Here is a 15362-nt window from a genome sequence, read left to right on the forward strand (position 1 = left end):
AAGTACACGGTGCGGCCCGTGGGCATGAAGAAGACGGGCGGCCGCGACCACACAGGTGCGGGGGCCGCGGCGGCGCTCGGGCCGGGGCCGGGGGCGGCCCGGGGCGCCGCCTGGACCCGCTCTCTCTCCCCGCAGGCCGCATCCGCGTGCGCGGCATCGGCGGCGGGCACAAGCGGCGGTACCGCATGATCGACTTCCAGCGGCTGCGGTACGAGGAGGGGGCCCCGCCGGCGCCCTTCGAGGAGAAGGTCATCAACGTCCGCTACGACCCGTGCAGGTGAGGGCCGGGGCTGCCGTGCCCGCGGTGAGCCCCCCCCGCCCCGGCTGCCACCCCACGCCTCGGCTTTCCCTGCAGGTCGGCTGACATCGCCCTGGTGGCCGGAGGCAACCGGAAGCGCTGGATCATCGCCACGGAGAACATGCAGCCGGGGGACATCATCAAGAATTCGTCTCACATCGGCCGGATGGCAGGTGCCCGCTGGGGGCCACACCAGCCCCACGCGGGGGCTCACCAGCTGCGGCATGCTGCGCCACGCTCACGAGTGACTGTCTTCTAGTGTCGGCCAACGAAGGGGACGCCTATCCGCTGGGGGCTCTGCCTGTGGGCACGCTGATCTGCAACCTGGAGAGCCACCCCGGGAAGGGGGCACAGTACATCCGGGCAGCTGGTGCGTCTCCGGGCAGAAGGGCCCCGCGCTTGGCTTAGCAGAGCTGGGGAGGAGGGCAGAGGGGCACTCTTGGAGTGGCTGCCCTCTCTTCTCCTAGTGCTACCGAGCAAAATGGCACCCCAGGGAGGTGGGGACATCCCTTCCTGGTGGTGCCTCAAGGTCCTGCCTTTGGGAAGAGCAGCTGCACAAAGGGTGGAGGCAGGGGCTTTGGCATCTTCCCCACGCGGGGACATTCTGGCCGTGGGGTGCGATACTTTGTCCTGTGGCTCAGGGAAGCTGCTTTCTTCTCTCTGGCCTGCTGCAGGGACTTGCGGGGTGCTGCTGAGGAAAGTGAATGGGACGGCCATCGTGCAGCTGCCCTCCAAGAGACACATGCAGGTAGAGGAGCTGTGCTGTCCCAGTCCTGGCCGCTGGCTGATCGCCTGGGCACGTGGCCATGTGTTGACAGGGAGGCTCACAGACTTTCTCTGTCCCCCAGGTGCTAGAGACCTGCGTGGCCACAGTGGGCCGCGTGTCCAACGTCGACCACAACAAGCGGGTGATTGGGAAGGCAGGCCGGAACCGCTGGCTGGGCAAGCGCCCGCACACGGGCTTGTGGCATCGTAAAGGTGGTTGGGCTGGACGCAAGATCAAGCCTCTCCCACCCATGAAGAGCTACGTCAACCTGCCCCGGGCTGCGGCGCAGGAGTGATGTGGAGGCCAATAAAGCGTCTTTCACCCTACTGCTGTCCCATTACTGCTGTCTCTTCTGAATGGAGGCTTATGGGATGCTCCTGCCTAGAAGTTTGGACCCTGGCAGGACTCAAGCTGCCGGGAGAGATGGCTGCCAGGCTGTAGGCTATTTTGGCTGGGGCTTGGGGTGGACAGGAGTGTTGGTGGGCTCAAATCATGCTAAGGTTGACTGTGAGGCAGACTGCCGGGCACACATGTGGCTCTGTGCCAGGCCCTTCCTCTGCTCTGCCTTTGGCTCATGAAGCAGCTGAGGAGGAACCCTTCTGCTGTACTCAGGCAAGTGAAAAGCCATGTGGGCTTAAAGCATGAAAGTGGTCACCAGCCTAGGGGAGCCTCTAACGAGTGAGGAAGCAGAGACCTTGTCATCTTGGAGCTCCGATAATGCTCCAAGAATATATTAAAAAAAAAAAAAAAAAGACAAAATAGAGTGCTTGGCCCTGACAGCAGAGGCTGCAGAGACCTCCTCCAAGCAGATCCCCAGGGATGGATGTAAACAGGGTTATTTAGCTTCCAGCTGGCACTTGGACTACTACTGGAGGGTACTGGGCAATATCGAACCATATCAGCCTCTGGAACAAGCAATTGATCCATGTTTAATTGGAAATTTGTACAAAAATGCAAGCATCTGTCTGGAAATGCAAAGGAGTTTCCTGAGCTCACCAGCAAACCCAGTGAGCCCACCACATGTCCTCCTCAACCCATTAATTTGGGAGCGGATTGCATTGCAGACAGCCAGATAACCTTTGTCTTTCCAGCACGTGGAGAGGCAGATGGTGGCGGGGGAGCAGTCAGCACGGATTGACCAAGGGTAAATCCTGCCTCACCAGCATGAGTGCCTCTTACGATAGAACAACTGGATTTGTGGATGAGGGGAGAGCACTGGATGTCATTTACCTTGACTTTAACAAAGCTTTTGATACAGTCTCACAATATTCTCGTGTCCAAGTTAGGATGCTATGGTTTGGATGGAGACTACAAGGAGGCCAGTAACAACTGGAGTGCTGCAGGGTTCCAGCCTGGGACCTGTCCTGTTTAACATCTCTATTGGTGGCCTGGAGGAGGTGATGGGGTGCATGCTTTGCAGATGACCTCAATTTGGGGGGAACAGCCCATATGGCTGGAGGGCAGGGCTGCCATCCAGAGGGACCTGGCCAGGCTGGAGGAAGGGGACAACAGAAACCTCCTGAAATTCAACAAGAAATGCAGAGTCCTGTGGTTGGGAAGGAAGAACTCCTGCCAAAGAGACAGGCTGGGGCCACACTGGCCTGGCAGCCTGGTGGGCACAAGCTGAGAATGGTGCAGCAGTGAGGGCCACCAGCACCCTGGACAGTATGAGCATGGTGATTGAGGGAAGGAGTTATCCCCCTCATCTCAGTACTCCTTACATGGCATCTAGAGACTCTTTGGGGCCCCTCAACACAAGAAAGATGTTGATAAACTGGACTGTGTTCAACGCAGGGTCACCAAGATGATCAGGGCTGGACCACTTGCACTTGTAAGGAGAGACTGAGGGACCAGGGCTTGTTCAGCCTGAAGAAGGTGTGACTTCAGATGGAATTAACAGGCCCCTAGGATGTATGAGGAGGTCATCAACACAAAACGAGGCTCCTCACGGTGGTGCATGGTAGGAGGATGAGCAACCAGAGGCCTAAGTTGAAATGAGTGCTTCAAACTGAACATCAGGAAAAACTTTCCACCCGTAAGGCCAGCCAGGCCATGGAGCAAGAGCCCCAAGAGGCTGTGCTCTCTCTGCCCTTGCAGGCTTTCAAACCCAACTGGATCAAGCCCAGAGCAACCTGGTGGAACTCCAGCACTGCCCATGTGGTGAGCAGGAGATTGGACTAGAGCCCAAAGACCCCATCCAGCCTGAACTGTCCTGCGATCTCAACCCTCCCTCTTCTCCCAGGCCCCAGTGCTACTGTGGGGACAACATCCTTGTTGGGAGCAAATGGCTACTCCTGTCCCCATGCCTGTCCTGTCCCCACCTGGGACTCAGGCCCCCTTGTGCCCCATAACTGCAGCGTTGGCCAGCCAGTGAGGATCTGTGCAGTGCGGTGCCCGAAATAAGGGGAGAGAGACTGGGGACAGGCTCGACCGAGGCCAGCCTGAGAGGTGGTGCCAGGAGCTGGGGGTGCGCAGCGCCAGGCCCCACTCAGCAGCGGCAGCAACGCTGTTCCTCACTGGCCCCCCAGGCCCACACTGCCCCCTGGCCTTTCCCTGCTCACCCGGCCCCTCGCTGCCTCCCCTCCGCCCGCCCCGCCGGGCCCCGCGCGGCGCCCCGCCCCTCCGCGGCAAGCCGGGGAAGGGGGAGGGGCTCGGGGCTCGGAGCTCGTCCTCTCGCGGGCGAAGCTTGGCCCTGCGCGGCCGCCGTTCTCTCGGGCCGCCGCGCCCTCCCCGCCCCCTCCCTCCAGCGGACCCGGAAGCGGAGCGGGAGCGGGAGCGGTCGCGGAGGTAACGCGGCGCCGGGCGGCTCCGGCGGGCGCCTCTGGGGGGGGTTAGGGGGGTCTCCCCGGGCCTTCCCCGCCCCGGGGCCCCGCGGAGGCAGCCCGGGGAGGGGGGGGTGCGCCCGGGGCGGGACCGGCGCCGCTCGGCGCCCCGAAGGCTCTCGGCGGGGACCTCGTCGACGAGGAGCCCTAGGTGGTTAAAGCGCCGTGTTCCTCGCCTGGGCGGCAGCTGCGGGAGCGCGCGGGCCCCGGTCGCGCCCCGAGCCTGCGTTTGACACGGCTCAGCAGCAACCGGGGTGCCCGGGGTGCGGCGGCTCTGCTGCGTTAGGGAGTTACGGCACTGCTCTTACTGCTGCCCGTAAAACAGCAGCTCCGTTACGTGTGTTATATGGCCGTGTTCAAGCACCATGCGCTGCAGGAGCACAGGGTCCTGGCCACAGCCCAGCCTGTGCCCCAGCCACCTCCCCCTGGCGCCTGCTCCTCCTCCTTCCCCTCTGTCTCTGCAGACACGTTTGCCGTCATGGTGAGTGAGAGGCGTAATGGCAACCTGCTTGTGCACCTGGGACCCAAGCTGCAGGCCTACCCGGAGGAGCTGCTGCGGCAGCGGCGAGGCCACGATGGCCACCCCGAGTACCTGATCCGGTGGAGCATCATCAGCTTGGAGGAGAGAGCAGCAGGCAGCAGTGGTGGCTCTTGTGCAGAAACCAAGCCGGAGAACATCCTGATGTGGATGTCGGCAGAAGAGGTCTGCGCCAGCTGCCCAGTGCTGCTGGGCAAGAGGAAGCTGGACGGGCGGTGGGCGAAAGAGGAGAAGGCGCCCAGCCCGTTCCCTGCCGATGTCACGCTGGACGAAGCGTCGCTGCTGGAGATGAAGGCTGACGTGAGGAGCCTGGTGCAGCGAGCTGTCCGGCAGATGGCCGGGACCGGGGCTCCCGAGTCCTCCATCCTCAACACCATCCACGTGCTGAGCGCATATGCCAGCATTGGCTCGCTGACGGGCGCCTTCAAGGAGACGGGAGCCCTCGACCTGCTGATGAAGATGCTGTGCCACAAGGAGAAGCAAATCCGCCGCAGTGCTGGCAAGATGCTGAGGGCTCTGGCTTCGCATGATGCAGGTGGGGGTGCTGCCATGTCAGTGGCCCTGAGAGGGTGCTGCCGGGCTGCTGAGCAGTGCCGGTCCTTTTGTAGGCCTGGGACGTCTAGGAAATGGAGCCTCTTGGGGCTGGTTGGCAAAAGGGGGAGAACGAGTGTGAGCTCTGCAAGTGGCTGCCTTGGGTGTAGTCGTCTGGGGTGCTCTAAGAGAAGGCGGGTTTGGGAGCTCTTTTCCCTGACGAGTTCCCGAGCTGGGATGCTGGTGAGCTGTTTGGAGGTGGCCCGCTGGTCCGAGGAGGGTGGCAGAGCGTCAGGATGTCTCTGCTGCACGGTGTCAACTGGAGAGGCTCTGGCCTGCTCTTGGCAGGGAGCCTCTCCTCAGGCCCTGGTGGGTGGGTAGGAGCAGGCTCAGCTGCTCCTCACGTGCTTTCCTTGTTTGAGAGGAGCTGGCCAGGCTCAGAAGTCCTTAACATGGCTTGGGTGCACCTGGAAGGAGCCTGCAGGCTAGTGGAGGTGGTGGTGTGTCCAGCAAGAGCTGTGTGGCTTTCCCTGCTGCAGTGCCAAAGCTCGTGGGGCAGACGGGGGACTGATGCAGGTTAAGACTGACTGTTTTTCTTCCCTGGGCCCCCGTTCTAGAGTCAGTTATTTGGAGTTGCTGTTTTGGGGGGAATCTCAGAGCTTTAGGGGTGGAAAAAATGCAGTTTTATTTAGCGGAGCCAATCCAGGTCAAAGGACAAAATGCGGTTCTAGATGACACTGAGCAGCAAAGTTATTTCCCAGAATCACAGAAGGCTTGAGGTTGGAAGGGACCTCTGGAGATCATCTAGTCCAACTCCCCTGCTCAAGCAGTGTCACTGAGAGCAGGTTGCCCTGTCCAGATGGCTTTTAAATATCTCCAAGGATGGAGACTCCATGAGCTCTCTGGGCAACCTGTTTCAGTGCTCAGTCACCCTTCCAGTAAAGAAATTTTTCTTCATGTTCAGACAGAGCTTCCTGTGTTTCAGTTTGTGTTGGTTGCCTTTTGCCTGCAGGGAGCCGGGCCTATGTTCTGCTGTCCCTGAGCCAGCAGGATGGTATTGAGCAGCACATGGGCTTTGACAGCCGCTACACCTTGCTGGAGCTGTTTGCTGAGACAACATCGTCTGAAGAGTACTGCATGTCCTTTGAAGGGATTCACCTTCCCCAGGTAGCAGCAGGGCCTGTCAGGCCCGGCATGGGAGCCCCAGGCCCGAGGACTTTGGGGGGTCAGGAGGGGGAGAAAGTGTGTGCCGGGGATCTTGTCCTTCTTGCTGGGGACAGGAGAGGAAGGGAGGGTGGTTGGTGATGGGCAGCTGAGCAGGACTGGGTGTCAGGAGAGCTGGCCGAGGGTGTGGGCCTGGTGTGAGGCCAAGGGCTGGTGGAGAGCCCATGGGGAGCCTCATCTCTGAGCAGGGAGGAGGGGGTGGGCTGAGAGGGTTGCGCTGCTGCCCGCTGGTGCAAGGCCATCCCGGGAACCTGTCTGGGGACAAGCTAGTGTCTTGGAGTGAGCCAGAGTCGCTGTGGTGGCTGGGGATCTGACAGCTGTGCCTCTTGCAGATCCCTGGGAAGCTGCTGTTTGCCCTGGTGAAGCGCTACCTGTGTGTCACTTCTCTTGTGGACAAGCTCAGCAGTGGTGCGGAGCAGGGAGGGGAGCCGCAGGACTGCGCCGTGCCCAGCTCGCTCAGTGGGGAGAGGAGCCGTGCGAAGCAGGAGTTTGAGTTCAGCATGGCTATGGCAAACCTCATCTCGGAGCTGGTGCGCGTGATGGGCTGGGACCACAGGCACAAGCCGGAGCTGCTGTCCGTGCAGGGGACGCAGCCTCGCACCGCCCGCTCCATCTTCCAGCCCAAGGCCCCGGCCTGCCCTGCTGCTCAAGCAACCCCCGCTCCCCCACCAAAAGAGCCCAGTGCCTTCAAGACCCGCTCAGCCTTCCCAAGCCGCAGCAGCTACGTGGAGTATGTGCAGGCAAACCTAGTGCGTGGCATGCGGGTGCGTATGCTGGAGGACTACGAACAGGTCAGCGCAGGCGATGAGGGCGACTTCCGCCAGAGCAATGATGGCACCCCACCTGTCCAGGTACCCTCTGGTGGGGTGCTGAGGGGCCTCTGTGCACCGTGGTTGTGATATGGGGCACACAGGGCCTCATGTGAAAGCAGTTTGGTCAGGCCAGCGTTTCCTGAGGTGTGCGTGTGTCGGGCTCTCCTCTCCAGGTGTACTGGCAAGCCCTGGGCTGTACGTACTGGGTTCACTGGCATATGGTGGAGATCATTGGCCCCTCAGGGCCAGAGGAGCGTGAGGCTCAGGAGAAGGTGTCCACCTTGACGCACAACCGCAAGCTGGCAGCAGGTGAATATTCGCAGTGGGCAGCTGCGCACCATGCTGGCTGGGCCTGCGGCTTTTCTCCATGGCTCTTCCACAGTTGTGGGCTGGCACCACGGGTCCTGCCAGGACTAGGTGACCAAGTATTGCCCTGTCACCTTCTCTGATGGCCCTAGAAAACTTTCAAGAGACTGCAGAAATAGGCTGGGGGAGCAGTGAGCTAGACGTGCCTGTTTTGGCTGGGTGCTTTTCCAGCACTGCAGCCCAAAAGGGGTTCAAGTGAAGACCTTAATCCCCATCTCTCCAGCTTCCAGGGTCTCCTCCCAGGATGTCCCCTCTTTCTTGCTGCCCTCCTGGCACCTCCCTTTCCCACAGTGAGTTAGGGGACACTGGGAGCCTCTTTCGCCCAGACAGTCCGTGTGAGCTCTCCCTGGGAGTGGAGGGTCTGCAGCTGAGAACAGCTCTGCTGAGGGGGAATTGTAGCGCTCAATGACAGCTCTCTCCCTTGCTTTGGTCTCCTGCAGTCACGCAGCCACTCTTCTCCAAGCCCTCTGGGGGACTCTACTCCCTGCCTTACCTCGGTGAGCAGCCAAGTGACCCCGCAGAGACCCTGAGCCGTGCCGAGTGGTGGGAGCTGCTCTTCTTTGTGAGGAAGCTGGAAGTGCGGGAGCAGGATGAGCTCACCCGCCTCGTCCAGCAAGAGCAGGCAGAGCAGGTACGGGACAGAGACCGCAGAGCGGGGAGACGGGAGGGAAGGAGCAAGGGAGGGTGTTAGGGAAGTGACGGGGATGCGAGCAGGAGTCTGCAGGCGTGTGCTGTGCAGGCAGACCGCGAGCAGGGGGGAAATGGGCCTGAACTAGGAAAGCGAGTGGGGGATGCCCAAAGCATGGAGAGATGGGCACAGCAAAGGGGTAAGGACAGAGGAGAGGAAACATAGTCTCTGTCTCTGCCAACACCAGAGAAATGGCAGTGTCCAGCGAGGTTGGGGCACGCGAGGGGGAACCATGGGGCGATTCTGCTGGTGGCTGTTGGGTGGTGAGTGCAGGCGGAAGGGCTGGGCTGGTGCTAGTTGTGTTGGGGCTGGGACTGGGGGAGGTTGGGGCTGGGGAAGGGTCCTTTTGTGTCCAGCTTGTGCAGCCTTGCCATCTGGTTTGGCCCTGGCCATTGCAGCGGGTGTGGGGTCCGCAGTGGGTCCATGAGGGTTAACTTGTTCCCATGTGCCCAGCTGTCGGAGCTGGATGAAGAAGGCCTGATCCAGCTGTCGGTGTCTGTGGAGCTGGCCCAGAAAGTGCTGCAGGTGTTGGAGAAGCGGTGCCAGGGCAGCACTCTGAGCGACCTCCGTGGCTCCCACGTCTATGCCAAGTACTTCCTCGGCAGGGGGGCTGAGCAGGATGGCGGGGGGAGCACCGTGGTGTCCTCGGAGGATGCCGGCTGCAGGAACAGCAGTCCTGAAGCTGTGGTGGCCGAGGCGGCAGAGGAAGACCTTCCTGCAGTGGTGCTGCCACCTCGCGCCCCTGCCACAGTGGAGAAGTCAGATTCCCAGCTGTTCAGCGAGCTCCTCCAGAGGGAAGGGCTGCTTTTCCCAGAGGTGACGGAGGAGCAAAGCAAATGTAAGCGCCTGCTGCAGGCTGGGCTGGCCCTGGGGCACACGTGGTGCTGGAGCGCCCTGTCTGCCAGGTGGCTCCATTGCCCCAGTGGAGGGGGGCTGTGGGCTGGGTGCTGGAGGCCGGTCACCCGGAGGTGGCCTGGGGAGGGGCAGGCCTGTGGGACCTGGGGCTGGGGGTGGTGGCAGGCACTGGCGGTGTCGCTGCTGCGCTGACGCCTGCGTCTCTGCCTCTCACCCGCCTCCCAGTGTTTGGCATCTCCAAGGGGGCCAGCAAGAGGGGCTCGCTGGTGAAGATTGTGGATGTGGTGGATGTGATGCAGAGGAGCAGCTCCGAGGTGGGCCTGCGCTTAGCGGGGCTCAAGCACATCCTGAAGATCCTGGAGGAGGAGGCTGGGCTTGAGCGGCAAGTTGGCAAAGCCCAGGGTGGGCTGGGGACCAGGTGTGTGGCGTGAACTGTGGGGGTGGTGCCCGGCCGGGGCTGGCAGGCTCCTCCTGCTGGCTGGAGAGGGGCTGTGTCCCCAGGGAGGGGACCAGTGGCAGAGTTGGGAGCGTGGGGAGGTGGAAGCGGAGGTGTGAAGGCAGGTATGTCGCAGCATGGGCGCCAACAAGGGAGGTGGATGCCGCGTCTGTGTGGCCCAGCCAGGTTCCTTCCTGGGGCTGACCTAAGTGTGGTAGAGGCGCACGGGCAGGGAGGAGGTAGCTGGCAGGGCCTGGGGTGCCCGTGGCAGTGCCGGAGGCCCCTGCTGAGGTGCCCTTCCCCGTGCAGGGAGAAGGTGGTGAAGATGGCAGTGGAGCTGCTGAGCACCGAGGTGGCGGAGAAGGCGCTGGTGGTGCTGACGCTGCGGCTGCTCGCCGTGCTCATGGTCAAGTATGACTGGCGCGTGCCGTTCGCCACGGAAGGTGGTGTGCGGGCTGTGCTGGCCTGCATGCAGCAGCACGCTGCCTCCACCGTGGTGCAGCAGGCCGGCCTGGCGGTGAGTGCGATGGAGGGGCTGTCGTGGGCGGGAGGGCCAGGGCAGAGGCTTGCCCTGGGTGCTGCCCACTGCCCTTGTGACGTGCTGGTTGCCTTGCAGGCCCTGAAGGTGTTGGTGGGAGCTGGGAGCGGCGAGGCGGGAGGTGCCAGTGGGAAGCCCTCGCCCCTGAACCATGCCGACGCGCAGATGATGCGGGAGATCTTTGCCAGCATCGGCTCTGCCTCCAGCGAGGGCTCAGCGAGCCTGCTGAGCGCCATCCCTGCTGCCATGAGCACCATGCAGAGGGTTGCAGGGTAGGGGCAGAGTGAGGCCGGAGGCTGGTGCTGGAGGTGCGGGGGTGGCTGAGCGGGGAAGGCAGGCAGCTCCTGGGTGCAGGGGAGGCTTCGCGCACGAGGAGGAAGGTGCTGACATCACTCTGTCTCCCCAGGGGCTCCTCGGGTGTGCGGAACGGCTTGCTGGTGGTGAACATGCTGATCGACAGCCACCGGGGCCTGGCGGAGCAGCTGGTGAGCTGTGATCTCCCCGCGGTGCTGCGGAGCTGCTGGTGGGACGGGCAGAGCACAGGCTGCCCCAACAAGACGCTAGCCCTGAGCGTGATCCACCGCCTGGTGGAGCACGAGGTGCCCGTGAGCCTGGAGATGGCAGGTACCGTGTGACCTGCGCCGCTGGCCGTGCCGTGGCGCTGCAGGTGCAGAGGGCAGGGCTGGTGGTGCTGCCTGGGGAAAGGGCCCTGCCAGCACCTCCGCAGCGAGCGCTGGGGCTGGCCCCACGTGTTGTCCCTGCCGTGGCAGGTGCCGAGGCCCCGCTGGACCTGGGGGACGTGGACGTGCGGACGCTGGTGGGCAGCCTGTGGGAGGGCGGTCTCTCCAGGGAGGCGGTGGTGGCCCTGGAGCGGCACCTCTGCGGCAAGGGCACCATCCCCTCTGGCGAGGCGGCCCAGCTGCTGCAGGACCGCGAGTGCTTCGTGCTGCTGCTGCGCAGCTTCAAGCTGCTAGGGGCAGAGAAGGCTGCAAGCCTGAGCGTCCTCAGGTGGGTCTGGAGGTGGCTCTGCATGGCCGGTGAGGATGTCCTGGGAGTCCGGGGGCTCTGCAGCACGTGCTGGTGGGGGTTTTGGGGGGTGTGCAGCGATGCCAGGGGCATGTTTGTGGGTGCCAGTGAGGATGTCGTGGGGCACCGATGGTGGCCTGGGGCACTGCAGCACAAGTGCGAGTGGTGATTGGGGTGCAGGGGCAGGTGGGGGCGCCGGGGCATGTGTGTGGATGCTGGCAGGGACATTTGTGGGCACCGCAGCATGCATGTGAGTGCTGGTGGGGTGTCGTGGGTGCCTGAGGGAGCCCTGGCTCCCAGCCCCTGTGGGGTGCAAGCCTTCTAGGTGGAGGAGGGAAATGGGTCCGCCTCTGGCATGCAGTCTGTGCACTGCAGCCTTAGTGGACCTCCTCCCTCACTTAGGATCCTGCACAAGTTTCTGGACGGTTACCGGGAGGACCTGCTGCCCTGGCACGAGTGTGTTGAACCCTGTTTGTCCTCCATGAGCGCCCACAGCAATGATCAGGAGGTGAGGGGGCCCTGGGCTCCCAGCAGGCAGGGAGGGCTTTGCTGGCTGTGCAGTGGACTGGGGCTGTCTGTCTGCCTGCATCAGCCCCTGCCTTGCCGTGGCAGACCCACTGGGAGAGGTGGGAGGTGGCTGTTGTGGCCGTGGCTGCGTCCCTCTGGCTGGGTGGCCGGTGTTGTGCCTGACTTGGCTCTCGCAGGTGCTGTTGTGGTGTCGGGGGCAGAGGGGATGAAGCGCTGCAGCACAGCACTGCTGGGTCCTTGCGGGTTCCTGGCGCCAGCCCAGCCGCTCACAGCCCCTTCCTCAGCAGGTGGTACAAGAGGTCGTTCGCTTCCTGCACCGCCTGGCCACTGCCAGCAAGGACTGCGCGGTGGTGATGTGCCGCGTGGGCACCCACGAGGCTTTGGGCAAAGCCCTGGACAAGCACAGTGCGGCTCTGCCCTTGGCGCCAGCCCTGCGTGACCTGGTGAGCGACTGCGAGAAGTACGCCAGCCTCTACAGGAAGCTGACGACCAGCATCTTGGCTGGCTGCATCCAGGTGGGCCTGGGGAGAGCGGGGAGGCCTGGCTGTGCTGGGGGGCTGGGGCTTGGGGCCATCTGGCCGTCCCGGGCACAGAGGGGCAGCCGCCTGCCCCTGCCTGCCACTGCCCTGCAGCAGGCAAGGGGAGGAGGGCCTTGGGTCCCCAGTAATGGCCTGTCCCCTGTCGCCCAGCTGGTGCTGGGGCAGATTGAGGAGCACCGCCGGAGCCACCAGCCCATCAGCATCCCCTTTTTCGATGTCTTTCTGCGCAACCTGTGCCGAGGTGAGTGTGGGGAGTGGGAGAGGGGTCCCCTGCACCTGGTCCGTGATGGTCTGGCAGCTGGAGGCTCTGTGGCCTCTCCCCCCAGGCTCCAGCGTGGAGGTGAAGGAGGACAAGTGTTGGGAGAAGGTTCAGGTCTCCTCCAATCCGCACCGCGCCAGCAAGCTCACGGACAGGAACCCCAAGACCTACTGGGAGTCGAACGGCAGCACTGGCTCCCACTCCATCACTGTCTACATGCAGTGTGGCGTGGTGATCAGGTGGGGCTGGGCTTGGAGGGCTGGGGGCACCCTGGGGCAGGGAAGGCCAGAGGCTGCATGGGGGTCCTGCGTGAGCCCTGCCGCAGTGGCGATGAGGGGTGCTGGACATGGGGAGTGGCCCGTGGGGCCAGCAGGAGCCAGGGCGTGGGGGTGAGGGGCTGTAGGGGCAGGGCTGATGGGCTGCGCCTGGCAGTGATGCAGCTGCCCCACTGCAGGGAGATGAGCATGCTGGTGGCCAGCGAGGACTCCAGTTACATGCCAGCCCGTGTGGTGGTGCTGGGAGGAGACAGCCCTGCTAACATCAACACTGTGCTCAATGCGGTGAGTATGGCTTGTGCTCCTTGGGCCGTGGCTGCTCCGTGGGAGCTGCTGGCTGGGAGCCTGCTGCGCCCTGCGAGGGTCTCCCACCGGGGTGCTGGGAGGTGAACGGCTATCGGGGCGCCTCGCCCAGAGGCTGGGATGGCAGGAGCTGTGCTGGGGGAGCCTTCTGCTGGTTGGAGGCTGAAGGTGCTTTGGGACGTGGCTGCGAGGAGCCCTGTGTCGCAGTCTGCAGCAGTCGGGTGTGCTGGGGCTGAGAGCCAAGAGTGCAGAGCTGTGTGTGGGGGTGCCCTGTGGCTGTGCAGAGTGCCAGGGCCAGTGGGGGTGACAGAGGCTGTGGCCTTGCGTGGAGGGTGGGCGGGGGAGTGTGCACGCGGCTTGCGCTGGCTGCCGGGCGTGCTGAGGGCTTGCTGTCTGCCTGCAGGTGACCATCCTGCCCTCAGACAGCAGAGTGATCCTGCTGGAGAACATGACCCGCTTCTGGCCCATCATCCAGATCCGCGTGAAGCGGTGCCAGCAGGTAGGGAAGTGGGGGGGAGCCAGCTGTGTGGGGCTGGCCTTGGGGCACCCCGCAGGGCCACATGTGAGGAGCTGAGGGTTGTGCTCTCCCCCAGGGCGGCATTGACACGCGTGTGCGTGGCATCGAGGTGCTGGGTCCCAAGCCCACTTTCTGGCCCGTCTTCAAGGAGCAGCTATGTCGGCGGACGTTCCTCTTCTGCACTGCCAGGGCTCATGCATGGTGCCAGGAGATTTGCCAGGACCGGGAGCGCCTGCTGCATCTCTTTGGCAGGTGAGGTCTCTCCTGGCAGCCCTGCCCTGTGCCTGGTGTGCTGAGGGCTGGGGGGATGGCACTGGCAGTCCCAGGGAGTCGTCCTGGCTGGCGCAGGGCAGGGCAGGAAGCGAGCAGTGTGCCCCGCCTCCTTGGCGGAGGTCCGCACTGGCAGTCCCCAGGTGCCTGGCCACGCTGTGCCCTGCCCGGTCCCTGTTGCAGGCTGAACCGGGCCCTGCAGCATGAGCAGGCCTTTGCCGACCGCTTCCTTCCCGATGACGAGGCGGCCCAGGCCCTGGGCAGGACGTACTGGGAGGCCTTGGTGAACCCCTTGGTGCAGAGTATCACCAGCCCAGGTACCCTGCGCTCGCCCGGGCCCCTCCCTGCCAAGCGCCAGCCCAAGGCATCCCACTCCGAGTCTCTGGCCTTGCAGACCCCAGTGGCATCAGCCCCCTGGCATGGCTGTTGAGCAAGTACCTGGAGAGTGTGGAGCTGCCCCGGCGTGCCATGAGCTGCAATGCTGTCTTCAGCTCCCGCGTGCGGCGCCTGACCCAGCTCCTGGTGCACGTGGACCCCAGCGGCGCAGAGCTGGAGGAGGCGAGAGCCCCTGGCAGAGCTGGTGAGCAAGGGGCTTCCCTCCTGTGGGGCCAGGGGGGCCATGGTCGAGACCGCCAGGCCTGGCTGCACTTGTGGGGCAGCCCCGGGAAGCTCCTGAGGCAGGGGAGGCAGCATATGCCAGCGGTCCGGAGCTGGGGGTGGCGTGTGGCCATACCCCCCAGTGGCTGTGCCTCCCATTCCCCATGCCCTTGCAGGGAGAGGGGGAGGCTGCTGGCGGTCAGTGTGCAGGGCCTGCCTGTGGAGCCCCGCTCACCCCTGGGCTTGTCCCCTGGCAGGTGGGAAGGACGGGAAGAACAAGGAGGTGCCAGCTGGGGCTGCAAAGGTGGCAGCGAAGAAGCCGAGTGGCCTGTGGGGCATCTCGCAGTGCTGGCGTGGTGTGGTGCAGCAGCAGGTAGGGCTAGGAGGGGCACCTGGGAGCCTGCACCGGGCGCAGGGCAGGCAGGGAGAGGAGCAGGGCTTGGCAGGGGCCCTGGGCACACAGGGAGGGCCCTGCGCTGTCCCTGGCTGCTGTGGGGGCTGGAGGAGTGTGGGGGCAGTCAGTCCTGTCACCCTTCCAGTTTGGGATCCCTCCGTTTGTACTAGGTTTGACTCTCCTGGCAGTTCCCAGCCCTCAGCCTGGCCCCGCAGTTGGGGCGATTCTGGAGGCTGGGACGGTAGGTGGCTGCTTATTTCTTGCTGGGCTGCAGCTGCATTTCTCTGTCCTGCTATGCACAGCCCTGGCTCAGCTCTCAGAGCTGTGCTCCTGCCCCTCCCCTCCGCAAGCTCTCAGTAGCCCATGGCACAACCAGGATTTGTAGCAAGGCTGCAGCCAGGCCGGCTGGAGCCTTGCATGGTTGGTGTGGGCAGAGTGAGGGCTGGGGCTGCGGGCAGTCACACAGGCCGTGGAGATGGCCCTGCTCCAGGTTCACCCCTCTCACACCATGCTCTGCAGGTGCAGCGGTTCCTCGAGGCAGCATGGCAGGCGCCGGACGTCGTGGAGAGATACTGCAGGCTGTACCAGTGCCTGCGCAGCGCCACGGCGGAGCTCTTTGGGCAGCAGGCTGCCTTTGCGCTGGCCCTGGCACAGGGCTTTGCAGGGGCCTTGCTGCAGCTTTCCTTCCTGACTGCCCTGCACGTGAGTCTGAGGAGGGTCGGAGCGTGAGGTGCCAGCCTGGGGACCCTCCCGTTGCTGGGCTGGGTGCAGGCTGCAGCA

At 63.8% G+C, this 15362-nt stretch overlaps 2 protein-coding genes across 5 annotated transcripts; both read left to right on the top strand.

Annotated features, from left to right (window-relative positions):
- Positions 1-6: 6 nt before the first annotated feature.
- MRPL2 (mitochondrial ribosomal protein L2) lies at positions 7-1390 on the top strand. The gene is made up of 6 exons (XM_026083333.1): positions 7-55; positions 136-277; positions 356-471; positions 558-668; positions 973-1046; positions 1147-1390. The coding sequence occupies exons 1-6, from the start codon at positions 25-27 to the stop codon at positions 1357-1359; spliced, it is 687 nt and encodes a 228-aa protein (XP_025939118.1). The 5' UTR covers positions 7-24; the 3' UTR covers positions 1360-1390.
- Positions 1391-3730: 2340 nt separating this feature from the next.
- On the top strand, positions 3731-15349 carry LOC112974440 (cullin-9-like). Of its 4 annotated transcripts, none has more exons than XM_026083414.1 (23): positions 3734-3851; positions 4351-4959; positions 5968-6122; positions 6512-7030; positions 7165-7300; positions 7798-7988; positions 8499-8883; positions 9126-9282; positions 9646-9853; positions 9953-10146; positions 10281-10498; positions 10645-10882; positions 11303-11408; positions 11713-11943; positions 12118-12208; positions 12294-12465; positions 12681-12786; positions 13208-13303; positions 13398-13573; positions 13775-13908; positions 13986-14171; positions 14446-14561; positions 15102-15349. In XM_026083414.1, exons 2-23 carry the CDS (start codon positions 4365-4367, stop codon positions 15309-15311), a joined length of 4620 nt encoding a protein of 1539 aa, XP_025939199.1. In that variant the 5' UTR covers positions 3734-3851; positions 4351-4364; the 3' UTR covers positions 15312-15349. The 4 variants fall into 4 exon arrangements, with proteins under 4 accessions (XP_025939208.1, XP_025939199.1, XP_025939181.1 ...); XM_026083396.1 differs by having other exon boundaries at positions 9126-9318; positions 15102-15348; XM_026083404.1 differs by having other exon boundaries at positions 9126-9318; positions 11716-11943; positions 15102-15348.
- The last annotated feature ends 13 nt before the right edge of the window (positions 15350-15362 follow it).

The sequence above is a fragment of the Apteryx rowi genome, unplaced genomic scaffold (genome assembly GCF_003343035.1).
Source record: "Apteryx rowi isolate R43461 unplaced genomic scaffold, aptRow1 scaffold_1179, whole genome shotgun sequence".
NCBI classification, from domain to species: Eukaryota; Metazoa; Chordata; class Aves; order Apterygiformes; family Apterygidae; genus Apteryx; species Apteryx rowi.

What these genes read in the sequence shown, in the direction of transcription:
- MRPL2 (XM_026083333.1), top strand. Translation starts at nt 25, where the DNA reads ATGAAGAAGACGGGCGGCCGCGACCACACAG. An exon ending in GGGCGGCCGCGACCACACAG is followed by an intron (nt 56 to 135) that starts GTGCGGGGGCCG and finishes CTCTCCCCGCAG; the next exon opens with GCCGCATCCGCGTGCGCGGC. An exon ending in CCTCCAAGAGACACATGCAG is followed by an intron (nt 1,047 to 1,146) that starts GTAGAGGAGCTG and finishes TCTGTCCCCCAG; the next exon opens with GTGCTAGAGACCTGCGTGGC.
- LOC112974440 (XM_026083396.1), top strand. Translation starts at nt 4,365, where the DNA reads ATGGTGAGTGAGAGGCGTAATGGCAACCTGCTTGTGCACCTGGGACCC. An exon ending in AAGGGATTCACCTTCCCCAG is followed by an intron (nt 6,123 to 6,511) that starts GTAGCAGCAGGG and finishes TGCCTCTTGCAG; the next exon opens with ATCCCTGGGAAGCTGCTGTT. An exon ending in GTGGTGTGGTGCAGCAGCAG is followed by an intron (nt 14,562 to 15,101) that starts GTAGGGCTAGGA and finishes CATGCTCTGCAG; the next exon opens with GTGCAGCGGTTCCTCGAGGC.